Here is a 24,977-nt window from a genome sequence, read left to right on the forward strand (position 1 = left end):
TCTCTCTCTCTCTCTCTCTCTCTCTCTCTCTCTCTCTCTCTCTCTCTCATATATCATGCATGGCACTTGACTGCACTCACTCTCTCATCATGTATCCCCCATCTCTCTGTAGCATGTAGGGCCATGAAGCGACATTTTACGATGTGGTCACAAGTGCATCAATAATCGCAACATACAATATGTTCATGCCATGGGACCTGTAACGATGCAGAATAAACAAACCATACACCAAAGGGTGAAATAATACTGGACCCAAAAGTCAGAGGAATAATCATATCTCCGATAATATTGCAAAGTCACTTTATTTCTCATACTAAAAATAAAACATCTTCCCAATCGACACCTATCGTTGTACTGTTTCATAAAGTGTACAAAATACTGCATAAAACTTTGATCAGACATTAATGGCAGCAAGGAATAAAAGCGTGGCCATAGATATTAAATAGTATAGATAGATCATAAGCAGCCATATTGCTGGGGGTTCTGATTATTGTTATGGATGGCATTTTCACATCACGGTGATCCAACACATAGACTGATTACGACAGACTTTGTTGTGTATAAGCAAAAGGTGAAATTGAGGATGAGGTTCATTTGTTGTTTTATTTTTCATCTACGAGGGCATACAGGATGTACTGTTTAGTCAAATGTCCTCCATTTATGTGGGAAAAAAACGAGTTATGTTTCAGTGATGGACCTTTCTTTTTAGCAGTTTTATTTGCCGGGCTTTGGAGAGAATACTGAATGTTTCGTTTTAGGGTTGAGCTGTAAAATAAGTTGCATTGAGTAAGAAGAAGTTTGACTGTACTTTAGGTGTTTTGTAAATCTATGAGGGATGGGCACTTTTTGTGACAAAAAAAAAGAAAAAGTCCTCCTTGTTTGACACAGAAGCACAGCAAGAAAAACACGTATACATTGGGTGCGTTCGGATATATAGCACTGAGCGCTCTGGCCAATACAAACTAATATACGTGAGTGCGCCCCTGGTGCGCATTTCCGTCCGAACGCACATTACATCAACCGGTCGCAGAACAAAGACACTTGAGATAAAGTAAGGCACTAATCTGATCATCATGCTCTGAATAAAGGACCTCTGGTGCTGTGAGAACTATAGACGCAGAGGATTTGTGAAGGAGACAAAATGCGGACGAACATCTTGGCCAGTATAGGTCATAACGGCTAGTTGACCAAACACACAAAAGAAAACATCTGGACCCAGTTGCACCACCCCCACACTAAGTTCAAACTTAGCCTAGTTATAGCTTAAATGGCTTTTTTTTTTAAACATTTAGACCAGGAAAGTATCTGTCATTTTTAGATTTATTTGGCTATTTTTAGAAAAATCATGAAAATTTGTGAAAATCTTTAAATATATATTTTTTTTTACATTTGTAACATATTTTTGTTCCAGGGACCCCCAGAAGCAAAGATTTGAGTTATATATATATATATATATATATATATATATATATATATATATATATATATATATATATATATATATATTCAAAGATTTGCACACATTTTCACGATAAAAAAAAAATAGCAGATCTACATCTGTATATCTGCTATTTTTTAATAGCCAAATAAATCTAAAATGACAGAGATACGTCCACGGATTGAATGGGTTAAGCTATAACTAGGCTAAGCTTGAACTTAGTGTGAGGTGGTGCCACTGACTGATCTGGACCAGCTAGAACAGGAGTGATGACTTCACACTGATCAGGTCATCTCAAAAGGTACGGCTGATTCAATATCATTCAACATGTTTTACATGACTTTACTTGACTTGCACAACACTGATGACTGTGCAATGTTGGATCGTGGTCTGGCAGCAGGTTTCTTCTGTCGTCTTCATTTCTTCACATGAATCCAGCGCTAAGGAGAGGACCAAAGACAAAAGTTAAATCATTAACACATTACCTACCAACAACGGTTATACTTGTTGTTGGAAAAAATACCCCGTTATCTGCCAATCAACGAGTATAACCGTTTTTCTAAATATATATATTTTTTTTTTTCAATTTATCCACACAGATATCGTGATCCAAAGATTTCTAGCTCCATTCACTCCTTGGTTAACTTATTACTTTAAAATCGCAATCGGATATTTTTTTTCCACGATTCTACGAGACTCCTGTGTGTGTAATGAGGGGATCACCATGAGGACGGTGATCACTGAAAATATTTTGTGACTACTTAAAAAATGTTTTTTTAACATTGAATGTAATGCTGGCAGTGGGGGAAGTAAAAAAAAAAAAACCCTCTGGCAGGGAATGTGTTAAAGGAAACATTTGTATGTTGTTTAACCCATTAAGACCTGAGGCCGATTCTAAAAAAAAAAGCTTCTACATCCTAACCTTTCTGAAAAAAAGTCCAAAAGGAAAACCGAATTATGTCGCTATATATCGCCTCTGTCGGGTGGAAACCAAATCTTTTCAGGATTCAAAAATAGCAGATCTACAAGCTAAGATCGTGTCGAGCTTGTATATCTGCTACTATTGATGCTTTAGTGACTACAAATCATCTCTGTCGGGTGGAAACCTCTCCAAAACGGCTAAAGTGGCAGAGCTACTGCACAAGCTCAAAACACGTCTCCAGCTGCTACTTCTGTTGCATTTGTGTGATCAAGTAGGGCGTTAATTTAATAAATAAAAAACACTAGAAGTTAGAATATGGAGATAAGAGGTTTCTGCCCGACAACAACGAAATGCCTTCTAAATCCTAAGAGTTTTCTGAAAAACGTATGTTGCCACACACACACAGCAGAGCACGTGAGCGGAGCGGGTGGAAATGCCGCTCGGCGCTCCAGGGGGCCGGTTTCACGCTCGCTATTCGCTCACGCCAACTCCCCCCGCGCTCCGCTCCCCGTCGCTCCTCGCTCACGTTGATTTGCGCAAATCTCGCTCCACGCTCCGCTCAAACCGGGTCGCTCAACAGTAAAAAAAAAAGAAAGGAAAAAGAAAGTAGAAATTCTAATGAAATCTCGGTGCGCTGTGCACTGCGGATGTCTGTGTGTCTCTGAGTCCGTGCGACCGGGCATGCTCAAACATTCGGTGCGCGGCCCCCGCGAGGGCGGCCTGGAGCGGGAGGCGGTCCTCGCTCTGAGTAACGCTCCAACCTTTTTATAACCAGCTCTGCGCTCACGTCAAAATCGCATCGCTCCGCTCACCGCTCCGCTCACATGCTCTGACACACACACACACACACACACACACACACACACACATGTGCTTGTATGAGCTTGTAGATCTGCTATTTTTGAATAGCCAAAGAAATCTAAAGTGACACAGATGCGTTCCAGGTCTTAAAGGACTGACCCTGTGTGTGTGTGTGTGTGTGTGTGTGTGTGTGTGTGTGTGTGTGTGTGTGTGTGTGTGTGTGTGTGTGTGTGTGTGTGTGTGTGTGTGTGTGTGTGTGTGTGTGTGTGTGTGTGTGTCTGTCTTACTTCTTGCGGTCCTTGTCTTTCTTCAGGTTGTTGCTGTTGAAGGACTGGCCCTGCAGCAGCAGCTCTGCCGCCTCCTTCCTGTTGCTGAAGGCGTTGACCTCGTCCTCCAGGCTCCGCCTCTTCTCGTCCAGCTTCGCCCTCTCCTCCTGGTGCATGCGCTTCAGCTGCTCAAACTTGCTCTGCAGCTGAGAGAGAGAGAGATAGAGAGAGAGAGAGAGAGAGATAGATACCTTTATTGATCCCGCGGGGGAAATTCAGCAGTTAAAGCAGGGATACTCAAATAGCTGAACCTGTGGGCCACATTACAAAAATGGCAAATGACAACATTAAAGGGACAGTTCACCCCCCAAAAAATACTTTTTTTCTATCAATAGTCACACCATGGAGACTTGAATTCATTGGATATTTTTTTGTTTTTGTCGCATGATTTGATGATTCCGGTAGGAGACACAAAGGAGACTTTTTGTGTCTCCTACCCGAACCGCTGACGGTCATCAAATGATTGTTTTAGGAATACGACAAAAACTTTTTTGATTGATTGAATACTGTATTTAGAAGTTTGCAGAAAAAAAGCACATGAAAGTACAGTTGAAATACAAGGTCAACTAAATAGGATTAAAAAAAGCCTATGGCTCGTTTCAATTGGGGTCCTTTGTACTCAATTCATAGTGATATTAAAAATATATATATATTTTTTGGCCTGAGTTTGCGTATCACAGAGTTAAAGGTTACAGAGTTACAGCTAAAGTACTGTCGTGAACAGCAATACAAGGCCAAAAAACAAAAACAAGAAGCATCAACAAGCGACAGTATACAGAAGTAAAGCCTCTACAACTGTCCTGCACTATGCAGGACAACAGCAGTGTGTCGCCGCTCGTCCTACGCTGTACAGGAAAAAGCAACGGCACAGGTTACAGTGTCTTACAGTGTCTCACCGTAGCGTCCATTACAATCAGTGGCTCATAAGTGTCTCTCACCGTATCCCGCCAGCTAGACGCGTCAGACACAAAGCAGGGGGTGTGGTTTTCACTGACCACGCCAGAGGGTCACAATTCAAACAACGTGCGGTGAGGCGCTTATTTGTGCAGCCTGGTGAAGCGCTGTGCTACTACGCGTAGGCCTGTCAAAATTATGACATAATCGTCTAATCGGCAATTATTTGAAATAATCACAATTCTTTTCCATAATCGTCATAATCGATTTCCATGTTGAAAAATGTCCGTACATTTTCAAATCTACAAGCTTGCGTCGCGATGCGAGCTTGTAGATCTGCTATTTTCAGATAGCTGAAGTGCGTGTAGGGCTGAATGTGTTTACAGTACAGTACTTGAGTACATGTACTTAGTTACTTTACATCACGGCCCGCATGGTGTTTGTACATGGCGTGTGCGCGGCTGCTGGTCGGGTGAGCCGAGGCGTCCTCTCTTTACCTCCCTCTCCTTCTCCTTGAGTTCCGTCTCTTTCTCCTTCACGCGCTGGACGAACGACTGCCTCATCTCCTCCTCGCGGTGCTGCAGCTCGCCCTGGAACTCCAGGCGCTTGGACTCGTAGGTCTCCTGCAGGCTGGTGGATGGATGGATGATCATGGGTTAAAGCAAAAAAATATAAAACAACGTTGTGTTATAGTCCATGAGCCAGAGCCCCAAAATTGAGCAATGATTATCGAAAGAGTGGGCAAAACCATACCTATATTAAATTGTTTATAGGGTCAATATAAGTAAATACATATATGATAACCTTTCCACAGGAGCAGCTTTTTCATATTTATCACATATTGTTATTTTCCCCATACGTACATTACAGGTGAAAAAAATGACATTTAAAAAATAGTTATCACAATGAAACTTCCCCAGTTGATTACTTACATGAAAACAATGATTTATCGTATTACAAGTTTTCTGAAATTGTATATTTAAATATGCAAATTAGGCATTTAGTCCATGAGCCAGAGCCCCAAAATTGAGCCAGATATTGAATATTCCCTCGTTAAAAACCTTTGACTCCAACATCTTAACAAAATGAAATAAGAATGTTGACTCTGGCTTTGTCCAATGTTCCAGTGTTGATTCTGGAAAGTTATGCAAATTCAGGCATATTTTCCTAATGCATAATTTGCATATTTAAATATACATTTCAGAAAACTTGTAATACGATAAATCATTGTCTTCATGCAAGTAATAAACTGGGGAAGTTTCATTATAATAACTATTTTTTCAAAATAACAAAATGTGTGATAAATATGAAAAAGCTGCTCCTGTGGAAAGGTTATCATATATTTATTTACTTATATTGACCCTATAAACAATTCAATATAGGTATGGTTTTGCCCACTCTTTCGATAATGAAAGCTTGTCTGTCTCATGGACTATTAGGCCATGTCCTAAATCTGACATTTTGTGAAACAGCGTGAAAGGATCCATCGGCCAGTTGAAGAAACTGCATATTTAGGGCCATATTCTCGCCTGTGCCTTACATTATCCCTAAACTTCTTTGCCACATTGACACGTTGTGAGCTTGTAGATTGGCTATTTTGAACTATTTGAAAATGTTTTTAAAAATAGTAAAGACGTTTAGGGATAATGGGTAAGGCACCGGCAAAAATATGTCCCTGAGGCTTTTAACCTTTGTTTTTATGAAATATCAGAGATCATTAAGGTTTGGAAGGAATCACGCACATCCCCAAAAAAAAACTTTCATGTGCTGAACCACAATACATACATTAGAGAAAAGGAAGAGGAAGTCTGCACACTGGTGGCTCCCAGTAGAAAATGTAATAACCCTTTAAGACCGGGAACACACGATTTCTTTGGCTATTCAAAAATAGCAGATCTACAAGCTCATAGCGAGGCACAGAGTGCAGCGCTATGAGCTTGGAGATCTGCTATTAATTGAAAAACCATGAAAATGTGTGCAAATCTTTGAATCTAATTTTTTTTAAGCGAACATTTGTAACTCAAATCTTTGCTTCTGGGGATTCTACAAATGTCTTCTAAATCCTAACAACAACAAAAACGTATGTTGCTATAATGTCAAGTGGTTCCAAACCTTTTCATGTCAAGGACCCCCAAAATTATATGTAGTTGGCCGCGGACCCCCATCTCAAAATATTTAGTTCCAGGGACCCCCAGAAGCAAAGATTTGGGTTACAAAAAAAATAAAATGTATATAATATTCCAAGATTGCACACATTTTCACGATAAAAAATAAATAAATAGCAGATCTACAAGCTCGTAGCGCGGCACTCGGTGCAGCGCTATGAGCTTGTAGATCTGCTATTTTTTAATAGCCAAAAAATCTAAAAATGACAAAATCTGATGCTTCCCCGGTCTTAAAGGGTTAAATAGTTAGTACAACGTTTCGACCGCAAAGGGTCTTCATCAGGTCTAATACATTACAAAATCATTAGGGTTTGACCACTTCAAACACTCTTTTAATCTTAAAATAAGTAATAACCGAAAATAATAGGCCATCTACAAGCTAAGCTTACAACATGTCACAGACGCTTTGTAGATCGCCTATTTCCGTTCAGTGACACACTTCCATATAAGTTATGCTGAATATATCCAATCCAATCCAAACGACTGAAATCTTTAATCCATGTGGACGGATGGATGGATCGTCAATCAAAAAAATATAGGCTGTGCCATCGATAACGCAGCTTCCCTGAACGTTCCAAACTTTGTGAACATCCCTATAGCGCTAAGAAACAACATACAGTATGAACGCGTGTCCTTCTCTATGAAGGGCAGAACAGACCAGCTCCACCTGAAGTCTCCCTGTCTATGTCTGTCTGTCTCCCTGTCTCTGTCTCTGTCTCTCTTTGTCTGTCTCTCCGTCTCTTTCTCTGTCTCCCTGTCTCTCTGTCTCCTTCTCTGTCTCCCTGTCTCCTTCTCTGTCTCTCTTTGTCTGTCTCTCCGTCTCTTTCTCTGTCTCCCTGTCTCTCTGTCTCCTTCTCTGTCTCCCTGTCTCCTTCTCTGTCTCTCTTTCTCTCTCTCTTTGTCTGTCTCCCTGTCTCTTTCTGTCTTCCTGTCTCTCTGTCTCCTTGTCTGTCTGTCTCTCTCTCTGTCTCTCTCTCTGTCTCTGTCTACCCGTGTCTGTGACTCTTCTCCAGCCACTCCCACATTCAATCCCACCTCATCTCACTCCCCTCAGCCTATCCTGTGTGGATGGTGGATTATGTTCATCTGTGACTGTGTCCTATTGGCTCCTGTGAGAATAGAAGTGCTGTCTGTTTACGTTCATGCTGTTGCTGTAAGCCTGTTTATTACTGAGAGCAACCTGCTATATGTGTGTGTTTGTTTGTTCTGTAAGTTACTGTGAATTATTCTGTTACCCGTGTCTGTGGTGTTTTTCTTGTGGAACTTGTGAAGTTGGGTTAAGCACAGCTCGTTGCATGGCCAAACAGAGAACCAAGGGGCTATGCCAGCAACATCATCACTAACTGGTAAAGTTATATCTTTGTTGAGAAATGACAAAGTTCTTGTGTTTGTGTACAACCGGGTGATATGAGAGGTCTTAACATAAACCAGGTCGCATCGGCAATTCAAAATCAAGAAGGCCCATAGCCATAACGAGAGCCAATGTAGTAAATGGACGCTCGACAAAGCCAGATGCAACCACGGTGGATTCGAACCCTCAACCTCCGCGGTGGCGGGCAGGCACTTTGCCACTTTACCACCAGAGCTCCTTTTGTAGGGATGTAATTAAAGCTGATCTACACGTGTGCACACACACACACACACACACACATCATGACGGTTACCTGACTGGTTTGCTCTCGGGGTCCGTGTCTCTGAAGCCCATCTCCTCCAGCTTACAGCGGCGGTACAGCTCGTAGTGCTGCGTGTGCGTCTGCTCACGTAGGTCCTCCATGTTCACACAGATCAGCATCTCTCTCAGCTTCACAAAGTCACAGTGGTTCTCGTTCTCCACTGAGCACACACACACACACACACACACACACACACACACACACACACACAAGTCATTTAGCAGACGCTTTTATCCAAAGCGACTTACAATAAGTGCATTCAACATAGGTAGGGAACGAAACTACTAATCACCAGAAGTCTTAAGTGCATTCTCTTCTAAAACAAGCAACCAAGAGTATACCTAGCGCTAAGGTAAAAGTGCAATATATCAGCTACCTATTTTCTTAAACAGATGAGACAAATAACAAGATCCAATAAAACAATAAAACAAGAGTTCGCACAACTAGTTAACAAGTATGCAAGGCGAAGAGGAAGGGTAGTGTTTCCTGAAGAGGTGGGTTTTCAGCCTGTGGTGAAAGATGGGCATTGACTCAGCTGTCCTGACATCAGTGGGGAGTTCATTCCACCACTGTGGGGCCAGAACAGAAAAAAGCTGTGACCGTGTCGATCGGCCAGAAGGACCACTGAGTGACGAGGCAACCAGTCGCCCCGTGGCGGCAGACCGAAGCGGTCGGGCAGGGGTGTAAGCATCGACCATAGCCCGGAGGACACACACACAGTTGTAGAGCAGTGGTTCCCAAACCTTTTACCCCCGAGACCCAAAAGAGGAATTTTATGTCTCCCCGGGACCCACACTATAGTGAAAATAGCAGATCTACAAGCTCACAACGCGTCGCGATGCGTTGTGAGCTTGTAGATCTGCTATTTTCACTACTTCTTAAACATGTTTGGCCTAACCCTAAACCTTTTTCTGATTCATGGAATTTCTTAGGTTTTCTTTCGTTCATTTATGAAATTGTATTGACTTAAATCCATGAAAGTATTGAGGAATTTTGGAGGGAATTGTTTTGAGAAATGTTTTGAAATTATAATAATTAAAAAGAAAATGTGGGTAAACAAAAAAGAAATGCAGCATATTTACTGGTACTAGCGACCTATAAAAATGCATCCGCGACCCACTGTTGTAGAGGGGAGGAACACCAAACAAAGTGTTGTTGTAACGGCCTGCTCCTCCCTGTGCACACGGTGTTAAAGTTGAATAACAGTGCAGACATGATCACATTAAACCCATGTAGAGCTGAGGCCCATTCTTTTAAATGTCTTGTAAATCCTAACAGTTTTCCCCAATAATATCAGTGCTGCTCAAACTTTGTTTTTAGTTTAGCTGTGATTTTTCAAAACAAATGCGGATCTACAAGCTCATAGCCCGGCACAAAGTGATGTGCTATGAGCTTGTATGTCTGCTATATTTGAATAGCCAAAGTATAAAATAATGTTTAAAGTGGTTAAAATGATTGTGTGCTATACTTTAGCTGGGGACCCCCTGAAAATATTGTGAAAATAGCCGATGTACAAGCTCACAACGCCTCGCGTTGTGAGCTTATAGATCAGCTATTTGGGCGGGGAGTCCCCAGTTCAAATATGATTATTTTGGGGGGTCACGGCCTGTAAAGGTTGAGAACCACTGTGTTAGAGTACAGGAATCAGTGTCTCACTGCGTCCTGGATGAAGGAGGTCAGGAGGTCAGGGGGGGAGGGGTTTACCTTGCACCACGCCCCAGGGGTACTGGCGAGCTTTCACCATCTTGTTGCCAATCTTCACCTCCTCTGTGCTGCCGACCACAGCAAAGGGCAGGATCCCCTGGAACAAGTTGAACACACATAATCATGTTGAACCCGTTTCATTTATTGTGGAATGTTACAAAAAACGGTGGGTGTAAAATGTAATAATAACTAGAAAAAGTGCTCCTCGGAGCACAACTCTCCACCAGAAGACTTGTGTTGGTAATGTTGGGAATGTTCTGTCTGTATAAGTGTCCTATCCGTCCTGTCTGTATAAGTGTCCTATCCCTCCTGTCTGTATAAGTGTCCTATCCGTCCTGTCTATGTAAGTGTCCTGTCTGTCCTGTCTGTGTAAGTGTCCTATCTGTCCTGTCTGTGTAAGTGTCCTATCCAATTGTTACAGTATCCGCCATTTCTCAGCCATTTCGTGATTGTTCCTGTCTTACCTCACTTTGAAAGAGGCAAAGACTCTTTCAAAGTGACACACGTATTTATAGGCCGTTATACCGAACATAAGAGAACATTAGAACATGTTCTCTTATGTTCTAATTCTTACAAAAAATCCGTCCTGTCTGTATAAGTGTCCTATCCGTCCTGTCTGTATAAGTGTCCTATCCGTCCTGTCTGTATAAGTGTCCTATCCGTCCTGTCTATATAAGTGTCCTATTCGTCCTGACCAATGTTTGCTTGGTTGACGGAAAGTGAAAACAAACTCTCTTGTCGGAAAAAGTGACTTGTGCTCCTCGGAGCTCCTCGGAGCACAAGTCTCCGCCAGCAGACTTGTGTTGGGAATGTTCTAATTCTTATGTTCTAACTGTCCTATCCATCCTGTCTGTATAGATAGATAGATAGATAGATAGATAGATTTTTATTATAGTGTCCTGCACCACATGATGCCCAGCCCGCACAGGCTTATAAGACACTCACACAATGTACATATACACCAAGATACACCACAGACAGAATACATAAACATTTTGATTGTCCAAGTTACGGGTACATCGTCCTCCATCTCAACTGCCATGCTTTCTCTATGAATTTTCCTAAAACAAAAACTTCCTTATTGAACAGCCAACTTAACATATAACATTCATACATCCAAAACAAATCTGGATTCTTATCCTGCATTTTTTCAAATAAAGAATTTCGTACATCATTGTACAGTGGACAGTGAAAAACAAAATGAACCTCATCCTCCACAACTCCCAGGTCACACAGAACACACAATCGCTGCTCCTCAGGAATGCCAGTATATCTACCCACCTCAACTGCCAGAGGCAATGCACCAGATCTTAACTGCGCACAGAGAGACCTCTGTCCTCTCTTTAGATTGAATGCAACATAAGGTTCAGTGATATAATTCTCTTTATATTGAACATAATTTCTTAACTTTGCTTTTTTCCAAATGTCCACCCTCCATTGCTCCTGATGTAATATTGATAATTTATGTTTGACAGTATTTATGTTACAATGAAGGTTGTTCATAAAATATGCATTTAAATCAGAGAGTGAAAATATTGAAGAGACCTCTCTTGTCCATGGATGATTACATCTTCTATTCCAATTAAATATACTTTTCGTAAGCCTCTCTTCTGGCAGTTGGGTAAGGCGGTTCCACAGTCTAATCATTTCACATCTCTGCCTTATGAGGCAGCTTTCCCAACCTGTGTCACCTTCAATGGCCAACTTAGTGGTATACTTGTGCACCCCGAGAAAACACCTTAAAGCTCTACTCTGAATATTTTTACATTCGGTGGCCTCCTCAAAGCCCCATACACCTGCTGCATAAAATAAAATGGAAGAAACCATAGAGTCAAAAAGCTTGGTAAATGTAGCAAAACCTAAATCAGGGCACATTTTCACTTTACTTAATATGGCACCTAATGCTCTACCTGCTGAGTCAGCCAATACTTTCCTCCCCTCAGAAAAACTCATAAATTCATGAAAAACAAAACCTAAGTATTTATATGAGGGGACATAACTCAAAGACATTGACCCAAAAGTAAAACTATAAGTGTCCTATCCGTCCTGTCTGTATAAGTGTCCTATCCGTCTTGTCTGTATAAGTGTCCTATCCGTCCTGTCTATGTAAGTGTCCTATCCCTCCTGTCTGTGTAAGTGTCCTATCTGTCCATTTCTCAGCCATGTCAACTCGAAATCATGCTCGCTGGTTTGGGCGCTTAGCTGTTAACTAAGCATTTGTAGGATCGAGGCCTTCCCATCTAGAGAGGCTTTAGCTTAATTAAAGTATCTGCTTTGCATGCAGGATTGTTGGAACTGTCTTACCTCACTTTGAAAGAGGCACAGACTCTTTCAAAGTGACGCATGTATTTTATAGGCCACTATACGTCACTAGCCAATCGGATCACACTATTTCACCGTATTGTCACGTGTCACGTGAGGCTTGACCAATGTTAGTCCCAGTTTCAGAAAGTGAAAACAAACTCTCCTGGCGGAGAGAATAACTTGATTTGTATAGCACTTTTAAAAACAGGAGTTACAAAGTGCTGAACAGCAATTAGATTTGCATTATTCGCAATAATGAGCAATAAGACACACATTTTAGCAGACTAAGAGGAGACCAAGAGAAATGCGACAGGCCACACGAAACACAGTGTAAGTACAGTCAGACATGTGCCCACATCTAACACACAAACAAAAACACACGCAAACATAGTTATGGCAAATGAGCTGATATAGGGCAGGGGTTTTCAACTGATTTTGACCCAGGGACCACCATCCTGACTAAGAGCAACCTGGGGACCACCACTATTGTGTCAATAGCGGTGGGGGGTTCATGCACCATTCCATGGATTAAGATTTGTTTGTTTTTTCTTAGCCTGCTTGTTACTCACTCATCACACTATCACAGGGATGACATTTGGCAAGAAGGACAACATTTCTGTTGGATCATTTTCTGCCACATTTGAATGCATCAACCATTCATTTTTTCCCTGGACCAAGCAGGACAGCCCAAGTCCTCTCTCAAAATAAGTCCCTTTCAGTCAATCACACAAATGTGTGATGTGAGGCAAATGTAATTCTGTACGCATTAGCAGCGGCCGGGTGTTTACATGGTAAGGCTTACATGGGCTTGTTTAGCCGTTTAGCGTTTAGCCTACTCAGAATATTCACCTGAGTTCCAGCATATAGTAGATGAGGATTTAGCATTTGAATACGATGGCCGTCTCTATTTACTGGAGCCAGAGAGCGTTGGGACCAGTGGCTTGCTGAGACGGGAGAGATTAATTTGAGATTTGGAGCCGACCCGTTATCGAGAGAGTTTAAACAAAAGACCATTGTCAGTAAATAGGCCTCTGTGCTCTTTTACAGACTTACATCACGTCACGGCACGGAACCCTGAGAAATCAGAGCTTTAGTGTCAAAGAACAACGTAATCTAATGCAGCGGTTCCCAAAGTTTTTAGCCCGTGACCCAAAAGAGAAATGTCATATGTCTCCCCGGGACCCCAAATAGTGAAAATAGCCGATCTGAGCTTGTAGATCGTCTATATTCACTTCAGCTTAAAAGTTTCCATTTGTGGATTCATTAAATTCCTTTGAAACTTTTTGGAAATCTTTTCAAATAAAATGTAGAAAAAAAAGGGGGGGGGGGGTTACTTTGTCGCGACCCATACAAAATGGTCCGTGCCCCAAACATGGGTCCCGCCCCAGTGTTGGAAACAGTAATCTAATGTATGGGAGAATGGACAAAAGGAAAAATAGCAGATGTACAGGCTCGCAGCGTGGCATGAAGTGACGCGCTGTGAGCTTGTAGATCTGCTATCTTTGAATAGCTATTTCTGAATATCCAATAAATGGATAAAGTGGTTAAAATGATTGTGATGCTAGTGATAGTGATAGTTCACCCTCAAAATAACTTTTTTCCTATCGATTAGTCACCCCATGGAGACTTGAATTCAAGGATATTTTTTGTTTTTGTCGCATTCCTAAGACAATAATTTGATGACCGGCAGCGGTTCCGGTAGGAGACACAAAGAGTCTCCTTTGTTTCTCCTACCGGAACCGCTGCCTACCGGTTCGCTGCTCATCAAATTATTGTCTTAGGAATGCAACAAAAACAAAAAAATATCCATGAATTCAAGTCTCCATGGGGTGATAGAAAAAAGGTTTTGTTTTGGGTGAACTATCCTTTTAACTAATTTTGTTGTGGACCCCTGGGGGTCCCCACATGATGACCGTGCAGCCTGACACTCACATTCATGGTGGAGTTGATGCTGGACACGGTCTCGTCGTCCGTGGGGAACTGATAGATCTGGACGCCGTTGCTGACCAGCTCACTCATGATCTTCAGCTTGAACTTGTGGAGCTCGCTCTTGGAGATGGTGTCGGCTTTGGCGATGACCGGTATGATGTTGACCTGAACAGGAGAGATCCCAGTTTAAAGACATCTTTATGACCGGTATGATGGTGACCTGAACAGGAGAGATCCCAGTTTACTTTTTCATAGAAACTGTACACAAACCCAAACAGCGTTGTGGTCAGTCGGCTTCATGGACTAAAGCAAAAATAAGATATCAGTATCACGACTGGAAAATATTGTATATGGACAAGTCCTAATAATGTGAGATTTGTGAAACAGTGTTAAAGGCCAAGACCACTTCACTCCAAAAGGTGGACAAGAAATTAAAAATAATTGCTCCATTGATTAATGATTAGAAATTGATAACTCAAAATATGCTCCTCATTGACTTATATTGTACGCTGAGACAGCTCTCAAAGTCACTCTTTTAGCACATAAACGAACACAAACAAAGTTGATTCAGACAATATAGAACATCACAAAACCCAGGACTGATTTTATTTTGTATTATATAAAAATGTTAACTTCTTGTTGATTTTACTATTTGAGTAAAATCAAGTCCTTCCTAATAAAAATGGCAAAATCAATCTACAAGCTCACAGTGCGTCACTTCGCTATTTTGGAAGATTTTGTGTAAAAGTGTTTAAAATGACATGGCCGAAATATGGACACCAGGGTTGAAGTCTTTTTCCTTAGCCCAGTGGTTCTAAACCTTTTCAGGCCTCAAACCCCCCAAAGTAATCATATTTGAACTGTGGACCCCCACCCTGACAAGCACTTGGAATTGTAGGAGGTGAGGCATACAATTCTGTTTGACTCGGTTCAACAGATACATATTGCAAAAATAGCTGTGAACGTTGTGAGCTTGTAGATCAGCTGTTTTCAAAATTTCCTCCTTAATAATTTGACAATTTGTCCATTATTTGACCAGTTTTTATAGTATAGTCTAGTCTGTTGGTTACTTTTGATGCAGTAATGGTCTTTTTTCATGTTATTCCTCTTTTTTTTTTAGGTATTAAAAAGGTCCTTAAATTGTCACTTTACTGTAATCTGGGGACCCAGCAAAATCATGTGGCGATGCCCCTGGGTGTCCCGACCCACAGGTTGCGAACCACTGCCTTAGGCTATAGCAGGGGCGGCGTTGCGCAGGGGCTTCGGTGGCCACCAATGTTTTATCCAAAGCCACCAATACAAATAATATAATAAAATAATAATTTTTAAAAGTTTTTTTTGCATTATATATCTATAATCCTAACCTATCCCTAACACCGAAATAAAGTAACAAAAAACTGGAAAAAAAGTACCCAAATCCGCCCACAAACCAAATATTTTCGCGCACACGCAGGGGACAAACGCACGCGCGTTGCGCGCACGTGCATTTGTCTGTTGCCTGGGGGGCTAAGCCCCCACCCTAGTAGAGACCTAGCACCGCGTCTGGGATATAGACTGTGCCTCTGTATTAGGAGTGGACATGAGTGGGTGTTTGGTGAATGAACTGAGGAGGAGTGTGACATGACATGACAGGCAAGCCATCACAGCACAATGTACTGTTATAGTAAAGAAAACATAATAATGCAGAACCTTCTGCATAGTTGTATACAGCATTTTGCAATAATACAATCCTATTAATAATGTGTGGTTCTCACAAAATCCAAAGACACGTGGAACTTGTCTCACGGCACACCTTTGCACACTGTTTGGTACACGGTACACAGTATGTCACCCAAATCACTGAAACAGCACATTTTTCTTTCCCCATTTCACTCGAGAAGAGCTCGATTTTAAACATACGAGCCACACATGTTTATATACTGTATTGTACAGTGGGTTTGAACCCAAGTTAGACGAATATCAAGGTGTGGAGAATGACTAATGTCACGTACTGTACATGTGTTGTTAACCCTTTTATACCGGGAACGCACCTTGTCATTTTAAGATTTCTTTGGCTCTTCAAAAATAGCAGATATACAAGCTCGTAGCGCGGCACTCGGTGCCGCGCTACGAGCTTGTAGATCTGCTATTTATTCATTTCTAAATCGTGAAAATGTGTGAATATCTACATATTTTTTAAGGCTTCTGGGGAAAAAACGTATGTTGCTATAATCAGTTGTTCTCAAACTTTTTTCATGTCAAGGGCCCCCAAAATGACATGTATTTGGGCACGGACCCCCATCTCAAAATATGTTGTTTCAGGGACCCCCCCCCCAGAATCAAAGATTTGAGTTACAAATGTTCGCTTTAAAAATATATATATATTCAAAGATGTGCACACATTTTCACGATTTTTCAAAAAATAGCAGATCTACAAGTTCATATCCCGGCACTAGGTGCTGCACTGTGAGCTTGTATATCTGCTATTTTTTTTTTCAAATCATGAAATCTAAAAATGACACAGAAAAGGAGTAGTTCACCCAAAAAATGACTCATTTTCTATCAATTGCACACCCCATGAAGCCTTGAATTCATGGATTTAGTTTTGTTTTTGAAAGAGTCTACTTTGTGTCTCCTACCGGATGCAATAGCATCTTTCCGTCGGTCATCAAATTATTGGCTTAGGAATGCGACAAAAACTAAAATAAATCCATGAATTCAAGGCTTCATGGGGTGTGCAATTGATAGAAAATAAGTCATTACTCCTTTAAGGGGAACCACAAAACAGCAGTTCATAAAGTAGGACAGCTGATCACTGACAGTTTCTGAGGAACCAGAATGTCACATGTTGAGTTTCAGTATAAGCGCCACTCCTCAAAGGAGGCACGACGACACGTAGGACGCGTAAAGGAACCCAACGCGTCCGCTATCCCTTCAGCGAACCCCGGTGACATAATCCCTCACGCACCCTCTGCTGTCTGTCTTCCCACAGAATGCCAGAGAGAAGCGTCAGTCTAAAGTAACTCTGTAGGAACGTCTCAGTGGTGGAAAGTAGCTTAAGTACATTTACTCAAGTACTGTATGCACTTAAGTAATTGTTTTAGGTACTTTTACTTTACTGGAGTATTTCCAAAATTTTAAATAGATTTTGCTTCTATTCCGCTACATCTCAAGAGTCAAATATTGTACTTTTTACTCCACTACAACTACTGGAAAACTTTAGTTACTAGTTACTTTGTGGATTTTTTATTATCATTACAAAACATAAATTAACCACTTCAGCCCTATTTAGACTTTGGCTATTTGAAAATGGCCGATCTACAAGCACACAGGACAGATCAACAAGCCAGAAAAGGCAGATCAACAAGCTCACAACACGTCGCGATGTGCGATGCGACGCACTGTGAGCTTTTAGATCTGCCATTTTCAAATGGTATGGGATATTCTGCATAATAATGGGTACTTTTAATTTTGGTACTTTAAGTTCAATTTTGGACTTTTACTTGTAGACAGAGTGTTTCTACATTGCGGTATTGATACTTTTACTTAAGTAAAAAGAAAGTGGGTATTTTTACCACCTCTGGAACGTCTCCAGCTGTGAGGAGCCCGTGCTGACTCAACCCTCCACTATGTCAGGACATGCTCAGTCCTGTTTTTTTTCTTCGACACCCATAATTACAAAGCAACAAGTGCCTGGTTTTAACTGCCACTGGACGATGCCCAAATAGTTCACCACTGAAGCTGTTCGGAACCTTAACCCATTAACTCATTCAGTGCCAAAAATATTTCTGGCTATATCACCCCTGTGCCAGAGCCAAAAATACATTGTAAAAAAAAAAGTGCTTAGGAAGCGAGATACAGCTTTTTTCAGTAAGATGTTAAACAAGAAGTGAATGGAGCAGCAAATCTTCAAACCATGATATATTGGGTTCTGAACATTTAAAAAAGAAAAAAAAACATTTTTTTTAAATTTTTTATTATTTTTTTATTCATGACGTCTCAGACGTCATTGGCACTCTGGGCTTATGAAAAACGTGACGTCTCAGACGTCATTGGCACTCTGGGCTTATGAAAAACGTGACGTCTCAGACGTCATAGGCACTAAATGAGTTAAGACCTGAGGCCGATTCAACAAATGCCTTCTAAATCTAATCAAAGATTTTAGTAAAAAAATGTATATTACAACAAAGATTTGCACACATTTTCCCGATTTTTTTTACTCTAAAAAAAATAGCAGATCTACAAGCTCATAGCGCGGCACTTGGTGCCGCGCTATGAGCTTGTAGATCTGCTATTTTTCAATAGCCTCAAGTAATCTGAAAATGACACAGGCGCGTTCCCGGTCTTAAAGGGTTCAAATCAACTGAGGTTTCATCATGGGTCACACAAACCGGGTACAAAAGGGAGTGCGGTTCGACAGACAAACGTGTGTGTGTGTGTGTGTGTCTGCGTGTGTGTGTGTGTGTGTGTGTGTGTGTGTGTGTGTGTGTGTGTGTGTGTGTGTGTGTGCGTGTGTCTGTGCGTGCGCGCGTCTCACCTTGCTGTCTAGTTTCTTCATGGTCACCAGGTCCAGAGACTTGAGGGAGTGTCCCGACGGGGCGATGAAGTACAGACAGGCGTGGATGCGAGAGTCGTGGTAGTTGTGCAGCGACCGCTTGATCTTCAGCTCCTCCTGAAGGTAGGACTCGAACTGGGTGTCGATGTAGTCCACGATGTGCTGGTAACTGCATGGGAAACAATGAATGAATGAGTGAATTTATTTGGTTATAAAAAGAGAGAGCACTTCCACAACATACAGCAAAAAATATATATCACAGAGGATAAAAAACACAATAAAACCTGAAGGCCTATTTCCATTGTGGTCCTCTAAGAAAAACACAGACAGTGCCCTCAGTGGTGCCCTCGATACCCTCATACCTGTCAAACTACTTCTCCAAAGTGAGTGGCACCCACAGCCACAACACTAGAGGGAGCGACCATGATCTGGTAACACCTAAATATAGAACAAACGTGGGAATATTCTCATTCTACAACTCTGCCACCAAAATGTGGAATGTCCTGACAGGCTGACACCATCCGTTAAAGCAGTGGTTCTCAACCTTTTAAGGCTGTGAGTGACCCCCCAAATTAATCATATCATATGTCATCTCATCTCATCTCCTCATCTCATTATTTGAACCGGGGACCCGCCAAACTAATCACATTTGAACTGGGGACCCCCCACCCTGATACGCACTTGGAATTGTAGGAGTTGAGGCATTACATTTTTGTTTGACTCGGTTCCACAGATAAATATTGTTAAAATAGCAGATCTACGCGCTCACAACGCCCCGTGCTGCGAGGCGTTGTGAGCTTGTGGATCGGCTGTTTTCACAATTATTTCCTGTTTCTTATGCTATTTGACAATGTTTGACCAGTTTTTATAGAATAGTCTGTCGATTACTTTTGCCCAAAGAAATCTAAAATGACACAGATGCGTTCCCGGTGATCACCATTATACACCGTTACCTCTCCTGCTTGTTCATCTGATCTCCGAAGCCCACGGTGTTGACGATGGTGAGCTTCAGGCGCACGTTGCCCTCCTGCAGGTCGTAGGTCTTCGCCGACAGCTTCACCTTGGACTCGAAGTGAGACGACTCTGAGTTCTCAAAGTTGGTGCTAAACAGCGTGTCCATCAGGGTGGATTTGCCGATGCCGGTTTCACCTGCATGGGGGGTTACAGAGCAAGGTTAGAATAGTTTTGGAGTTTACTTTAGTTTTAGTTCGTTTTGATTCATATTTTTTCTAATTAGATGTATACATAAATAGTTTTTATAGCGGGTTTCCTTGTTTTGATTTTTGAAAACGCATATAGTTTTGTAGAATGACTTAGTCTGTAGGTCATGCATTAGGTATCTATAGGGGTGGGTAATGGGTATGTGTGTGTACGCGATTCCAGGCCAGCATTTTCCAGCACATTTGAATTATTACTATTTTTTGTGTCATTTTCCGTAACTTTTCCATGACTGGAAAACTGCATAGAAGACCAGCGGGGACACAGAAGCGGCTCTAGGGAGCTCTCAGAGCCGCCTCGGAGAGATGGAGACCCACGCAGCAGTGGCGTTCCCAGGATTTACATTTAGGGCAAGCGAGATTACCCCCCCCCCCCCCCCCCCCATTACCCCCAAAAAATAAATTTCAACTCAATCTGAAATCAAAAAGCGATCAAAAAGCGGCGACACGTTTTCAAGATGTTTTGGCCATTATCTCTGGAACAGAAGGTCCAAGTCCAGATCTTAGTTAGGCAGGCGGCCGCCTGCCCTGCCTCTACAGTGGGTACGCCACTGCCACGCAGCGTTCAAACTATAGTGCTTTTTATCATTTCAATAAAGAAGCATAAAGAAACTACGGGGGGGGGGGGGTATATATTTTATACACACAGATTAACAAATACCAATACAAATACCAAATCAATCTGTGATACGTCCCGCCCTGTTTTCAGACTATTTTCAGAGAGACCACGTGATGTACGGTATCAAATATGATATTTTCGGGGGCCATGTCATAGGACCTTTAATGGGTTATTGGTTTCAATGGTTTGATGAAGACCATTCATGGTCGAAACGTTGCCTAACTTATTCAAACTTTTTTCTACTGGGAGCTGAAACGGAGTGCGGACTTCCCCTCTTTTTCCTGATGTACGTATTGTTGTCCAGCACCCGATTCATTGTTTTAGGACGTGCGTGCTTACCCCTCGTTCTTATTGGTTTCAACACACAGTCACACACAATCTACTCAGTACTCACTACTCACCAATGCAAAGGATGTTGAAACAGAAGCCCTGACATGTTGACTTGTTGACCAGTTGATGGGGGAGACCGTCAAAGCCCACATGACCCGACAAGGACAGGGGGCGGGCACCCTGTTCACAGAGACATGAACACAATGATGTGCGTTACAATCAGTGTTTCCATGCAGTGTTGATTTCCTCGACTAAAACCATATGACAACATGTTTTTGTCTACTACCTTTTTTCACTGATGAAAAAGAAACCAAACTAAGCTACGATCACTAAAACTGAGACTAAATATAATAACAATTTCGTCAACAAATACAAACTAAACTAAAATGTTAGTGAGGGACGAGTGGAGGAGAGATCCATTAGAACTAAAAGACAAGTCATTTTATGTTTGGTTGCGCTTAGGTGTAGATCCGCTATTTTCAACATGCAACCAAGTGTAAAATCAGCCATTATGACGCCATCAAGGCCATTAGTCAACTAAATCAACTGTAGATTTAGTCGACTATAATCTTATGTTTAGACGGCTAAAACTAGACAAAAAGTAAAACATTTCAGATGATTAAAATACATGACAAAAACTAAATGGAATTTTATTCAAAAGACTATGACTAAAACTAAATAAAAATGTGCTGTCAAAATCAACACTGTTGCCATGTAATAATGATAACAAATAGTAATGTAAAGTATACATGATGATTGTGAACATGCAGGTATATCATTATAATAATAATAATAATAATAATAATAATAATAATAGTAATGTAAAGTATACATGATGGCTGCAATGCAATGCAAAACTTATTTATTATGCTTTGTGCCGCGTTGTGAGCTGGTAGATCTGCTATTTTCACGACTTCTTAAACATTAGTTTTCTATGGAATTTCTTTGATTATTATTTTTATTTTTTAAAATGTTTTGAAACACTAATAATTGAAAACAAACTGTAGGAAACCAAAAAGAATAAAGGGATATGCATTTACTTGTGATCCATAAAAATGTGTCCGCGACCCAAAAATGGGTCCCGGCCCACTGTTTGGGAACCAGTGGTCTAGACCAGTGGTTCTCAAACTTTTTCATGTCAAGGACCCCCAAAATGATATGTCCCCAGCTAAATGATGGATAGTTAAAAAACAAACAAATGGACCCCTACAGGTCTGTAACTCTGAGAGTGTACAAATCGAACCAAATGGACCCAAACGGGTCCATTTGGTTCCATTTGTACACTCTCAGAGTTAAAGGTACTACACCATGAATTAAAAAAAATAATAATAATATTTAATATCATATTGCTTATGTCCCTCAAACGTTTTTCAAAGGGTTTGAGCCTAAATCAAGCCTCAGATATACTCATTCCAACTAACTTCTCTCTGGCTTATAAAGCACTTTCAGCTGCAACACCAAAAGCAATTCTGTCTGTCAAAATACATGGGCAGAAATGCAAGTGATGTAAGCAACATTGCCATTCTGAGATGGCCTGTTCAGACACGCCCATTCTGAAAATCTCTGAAATGAGAATGAATGACTGAATGTTAAAAACAAATATTTTTTGGGGTACAAGAGACACTGGGGAGCCCAAAAAATACCCCCCCCCCCCCCCCTCCTTGGCACGAAAAAGTTTGAGAACCACTACTCTAGACTGTGCAAAACCTCACATTGAGAGTCTACTAGACAGACACCGTCGTACGACTGAGAATAAATCACACGACACTTTCTATGTTGCTCTAGCCAGCAGTGGTGGAAAAAAACGTACTGACATTTTGTACTTGAGTAAAAGTATCAATGCCACAATCTAGAACTATACTCAGTTACAAGTCAAAGTACCGCTATTTACAATGTACTCGAGTAAAAAGTACAAAAGTATTGGCAACAATGCTTTTAAGTACCAAAAGTAAAAGTACTCATTGTGCACAATGTCCCCAATTCACAAGTTCAGTATACAAATCTTTTGAAAATAGATGATCTACAAGCTCACAACGCGTGGCATCGTGAGCTAGTAGATCTGCTATTTTCAAAAGATTGTACACTACAAAATTGCACTTAAGTACAGTAATTGAGTAAATGTACTTAATACAAAAGTGTACTTAAGTACAGTACTTGAGTAAATGTACTTACTACAAAATTGTACTTAAGTACAGTACTTGAGTACATGTACCACAATTGTACTTCAGTACAGTACAGTACTTAAGTAAATGTACTTATAGTTACTATACACGACTGTTGAGTAAAAGTACTTAGTTAGTACACCACTGTTGAGTAAATGTACTTAAGTTAATTTACACCACTGTTAGCCAGGTATGTGGCTATACTAACAGCAACTCTGATAATAATTAACAACAACCCAGCTTTAAAATAATAACAACAAAAGCCTAACAAAGCATTGTGTTGTGTTGTTTACCCCCTGGCCCTGCGCGCTGTCCGTTGAAATCATCCTTTAATGTGTTATTAAAGTGTCTCAGTAGAAGAGAAGTGGATGATTCTCGTCTTAAAAACTTCTACACAAGATTGAAACTTTTTTTTCTCACCCCCACTTATGCGGGCGAGTTCACTTCCACAGCAGGGGGGTGTTTGTACAATCATGACTTGTTAACAGTTTTATAAACGACACACATCTCAACATTTGTTCTACGTTTGCCTTTTGTTTTTTAAATAATGAATGCGCACGGTATCAGTTTCTTGTTTCGTGTTTCCTTTTCAAACCGTTTGTTTAAAAACAAAGTGGAGCAGAGCTTTCATACGATAATGGTACGGTCTAATTCCAGGGTTCGTTTCAAGCCCCGAGAGCCGCGGTAGAAGAGTGAAGCTATCGTCGCCTGGTGGTCAAATCTAGGATATCAACACTTCCGCGTTTAAAACCTTACTGCGCATGCTTCCATGGTCTGAAACGCTAGTGCGCCTGCTCTATTGGCTCCAATATTGGAGCAAGAGGTACTTCCGGGTGCTTCGTGCGCTCGTGAGCAACTTTCATTGAAATGAATGGGTGGGGGGCGGGACAGTCCGCCCTCTAGATATATTATAACTCCATGGTTTGTTTGAAACCGGACGCCATTGTGGCTCCTACGAGAGCGCCTTTCTTCGTCTACGTATTGACCGAACTAGATCCAAAATGGCGGTCCATGTGTGGCAGTTTCGCGGCCGTCATCAGGTTGCTAGGAGGCGGAGAACGCCGCCTGGTGGATAGAGATGAGACGCATAGATAGGCGCTCAGCCGAAAATAACCAATGTCCTACAAGCTGTTTGATTGATTGATTGATGTACTTTATTTAGTAAGACATGAGAACAGTACATGGCAGTACATAACAGTACATGGAAGTACAAATTCGCAATACAAGGTCTACTAAACTGGATAGCTCAGTTAAGCACGTAGCTTGTTTAAGATGAGATCCCCATGCACACAAATCATGTTGACATATAAGAGACAGACAGATATACACACTACTATACAGAATGTCATACAATCAGTTTACAGGTTACTGGTATGAAGTATGAAGGGTGAAAAATATGTACAAAAAGAAAGAGAGGGGGGGGGGGGTAGGTTAGGTTAGGACATGGGGTAGGTTAGGTTAGGACATGGGGTAGGTTAGGACTTGGACAGGGGCCATTTTTGAATTGCAGCCTCCTGAAGGTGTATCTTTAGGGCATTTTTGAAAGTGAGTAGGGTTTTACACTCCTTTACTCCTTTTGGTAGGGCATTCCACATTTTAGATGAATAGCATGAGAAAGAGTTCATTCCCTTTGTTGTGCCAAATCTGGGTTGAACATGGTTTGTGGAGCTGCCTCTGGTGTTATGATCATGGACTTGATTAACATTTTGGAAGTATTTTGACAAATACAGGGGGATCCCAATGTTGTGGTGTATCTTGAAGACCAGGCCCATAGCAAGTTGCTGTACTCTGTCCTCAACCCTAAGCCATCCAAGCCTAGCAAAATGGGCATGGGTTAGATGGGCTTTGTAATTGAGGCCAAGAAGTAGCCTTACAAGTTTGTTTTGGGATGTTTGGAGCCTTGTTTTTAGGGCCTTGGAGGTGTTGTGATACCATGAAGTGCATGCATAATCATAATGA

The 24,977-nt window shown here is 41.3% G+C and overlaps 1 protein-coding gene across 2 annotated transcripts; it reads right to left on the reverse strand.

Moving 5' to 3' along the window:
- Window positions 1–1,501: 1,501 nt before the first annotated feature.
- LOC311040407 (septin-8-A-like) lies at window positions 1,502–23,432 on the reverse strand. Of its 2 annotated transcripts, none has more exons than XM_084050673.1 (10): window positions 23,312–23,432; window positions 20,928–21,036; window positions 19,644–19,839; window positions 18,673–18,859; window positions 14,160–14,321; window positions 9,924–10,020; window positions 8,211–8,379; window positions 4,879–5,011; window positions 3,449–3,633; window positions 1,502–1,878 (listed from the first exon to the last, which is right to left on the reverse strand). In XM_084050673.1, exons 1-10 carry the CDS (start codon window positions 23,342–23,344, stop codon window positions 1,863–1,865), a joined length of 1,287 nt encoding a protein of 428 aa, XP_083906799.1. In that variant the 5' UTR covers window positions 23,345–23,432; the 3' UTR covers window positions 1,502–1,862. The 2 variants fall into 2 exon arrangements, with proteins under 2 accessions (XP_083906799.1, XP_083906800.1); XM_084050674.1 differs by having other exon boundaries at window positions 14,160–14,304; window positions 18,671–18,859.
- Window positions 23,433–24,977: the final 1,545 nt, after the last annotated feature.

Source organism: Gymnoscopelus microlampas, assembly GCF_963454915.1.
Source record: "Gymnoscopelus microlampas genome assembly, chromosome: 24".
Classification (NCBI taxonomy): domain Eukaryota; kingdom Metazoa; phylum Chordata; class Actinopteri; order Myctophiformes; family Myctophidae; genus Gymnoscopelus; species Gymnoscopelus microlampas.